At 41.3% G+C, this 2,103-nt stretch overlaps 1 protein-coding gene across 1 annotated transcript; it reads left to right on the forward strand.

The window, feature by feature from the left end:
* Positions 1–239: 239 nt before the first annotated feature.
* On the forward strand, positions 240–659 carry LOC149148805 (putative disease resistance protein At5g43730). The gene has a single exon (XM_089442278.1). The coding sequence runs from the start codon at positions 240–242 to the stop codon at positions 657–659; it is 420 nt and encodes a 139-aa protein (XP_089298404.1).
* The last annotated feature ends 1,444 nt before the right edge of the window (positions 660–2,103 follow it).

The following is a 2,103-nucleotide window of genomic DNA, read 5'->3' on the forward strand; positions in this document are numbered from 1 at the left end:
AAATGCCAAAACTCAGCTCCAGACTTTGATTACCGAGAAAGCTCCACAAGTGATTGGTGTCTACGGAATGCCTGGTGTTGGAAAGACCTCGCTGCTCCAAGAGGCATACAACTTTTACAAGGTCAGTGATGTCTTTGATGTTGTGATCTGGGTAACAGTATCTCGATTCTATACAATTTCAGCCTTGCAGGATCGTATTGGTAAATTTCTCTACCGCTGATGATAATGATACCAAGAAGATGGCGTTGTCTGCAAATCTGAAGAATAAAAAATTTCTTTTAATATTGGACGACCTCTGGAGTGCAGTGGATCTGAAAGAATTAGGTGTAGCATCCCAGAATGATAAAGGTAGCAAGGTTGTGTTCTCCACGCGTGATGGAGAGATAACATTAACGGAGGCTGATGAGAGAATGAAAGTGCAACTCTTGTCCAAGGAAGATGGGTGGCGTTTATTTGAGAGAGTAGCTTTCAGAGGCAGCGATGCTGAAGGCGAAATAAAGGAGTGTGCCAAAGAAATAGCAGAGGAGTGTAAATGTTTGCCACTGGCCATAACAGTAGTGGCCAAAGCAATGAGAGCCAAAAAAACACTAGATGAGTGGAAGACTTCTTTGTCTCAAATGAAAGACTCTTCTTTTCCAAAGAATTGTATCAGATATTAAGATGGAGTTATGTGGAGCTGGCCCAAACTCCAAAGTTGCAGCTCTGTTTTCTTTATTGTGCTATGTATCCAGAAGATGAGAAAAATTGGGTGGATGAATTGGTGCGAATATGGATCGCCGAGGGATTTATTGAGGACATGCAGCTTGGGCACAGTTATGTGAAGCTTCTGATATATCGTGGTTTGTTTCAGAGTGTCAATCCTGAAAAGCAGGGCATGGGCATACTTGTCAACAAACCTGTCAATGTATGGAAAAAGAGGTTTATAACAGTGCACGATGTTATTCGTGACGTGGCTATCAATATTGGGGAGCAGCAGAATAGTTATTTCTGCCGTGCAGGATTACAACTCTCAGCTTTCCCACACAGAGCTCAGCATTGCCAAAGGGTGTCAGTCCGTTGTAATCAAATTGAATCTGTGCGGAAGGATATCCTATGCACACAACTTGTAAGTCTAATCTTATCCACAAATCCATTAACCTGTAATGTTCAAGGGAACTTTCTAAACAATCTCAATTCACTGAGGGTTCTTGATCTGTCCAATACCCAAATAGAGTCGGTGCCGACATCTCTCCCTGAGTAGAGGGTACTTGATCTCTCCAATACCAAAATAAAGTCGGTGCCAACATCCTTCACTCGGCTCGAGTTTCTGACCCTGAGGGGTACTTGCATCAAGGAATTGCCCAGCGAGATAGGTAAAATTTCTGACCTTCAATTTCTAGATGTTTCAGAGTGTAAATATCTGACATCATTACCACAAGAAATATCTCAACTGAGATCATTGAGAAGACTGCATTTGAGTATGGGTATGGAAAATGCTGTGACAGATCCCAAAAATGTGATGGCCCTCAGGGGTCTCAAAAATCTCACAGAGCTCCATTTATACTTGTTTTTCAAATTTGAAGAACATGGAATAATGGGAACCATAATGGGAGCGTGGGTGGAAATGAGACATTTGTATTTGCATTATAATCACATGATTCCTTCCAAGTCCAATCTTCCTGAGGGGATGCAGAGAATGAAGAACTTGCAGACTCTTGTGTTGTATGACTACAGAGGAACAAGGTTGCCAAATTGGATATGTGAGTTTCAACAATTAGAGAGGTTAGAATTGGATTCTTGTGAGATGTTAAGGAGCTTCCTTTATTTGGGGGTTTGCCATGTTTGAAATTTCTTAAATTAAGAAAGTATTCCAATGTGAGGGGCTTGGAGATAGGGAGATGTGGATTTCCAAAGTTAGAGATGTTGCATTTGTCAGAGATTCCGAAGCTGAGAAGTATAGGTAGAGGTGTGTTGGTAGAAGAAGCATTACCTAAGCTTCGTGTTTTAAAGATTAAAAAGTGTCCATTATTGAGGAAATTGCCGATAGGATTGGAAAAGTTACCCAATTTCAGGGCATTATATGGTCATGAAATCAGTTGGTGGGAAAAGCTGATCGGGGAGGAT

Source organism: Pinus tabuliformis, chromosome 9, assembly GCF_031772625.1.
Source record: "Pinus tabuliformis cultivar Carrire ecotype Pingquan chromosome 9, CPIR1, whole genome shotgun sequence".
Lineage (NCBI taxonomy): Eukaryota > Viridiplantae > Streptophyta > Pinopsida > Pinales > Pinaceae > Pinus > Pinus tabuliformis.

What these genes read in the sequence shown, in the direction of transcription:
- LOC149148805 (XM_089442278.1), top strand. Translation starts at nt 240, where the DNA reads ATGGCGTTGTCTGCAAATCTGAAGAATAAAAAATTTCTTTTAATATTG.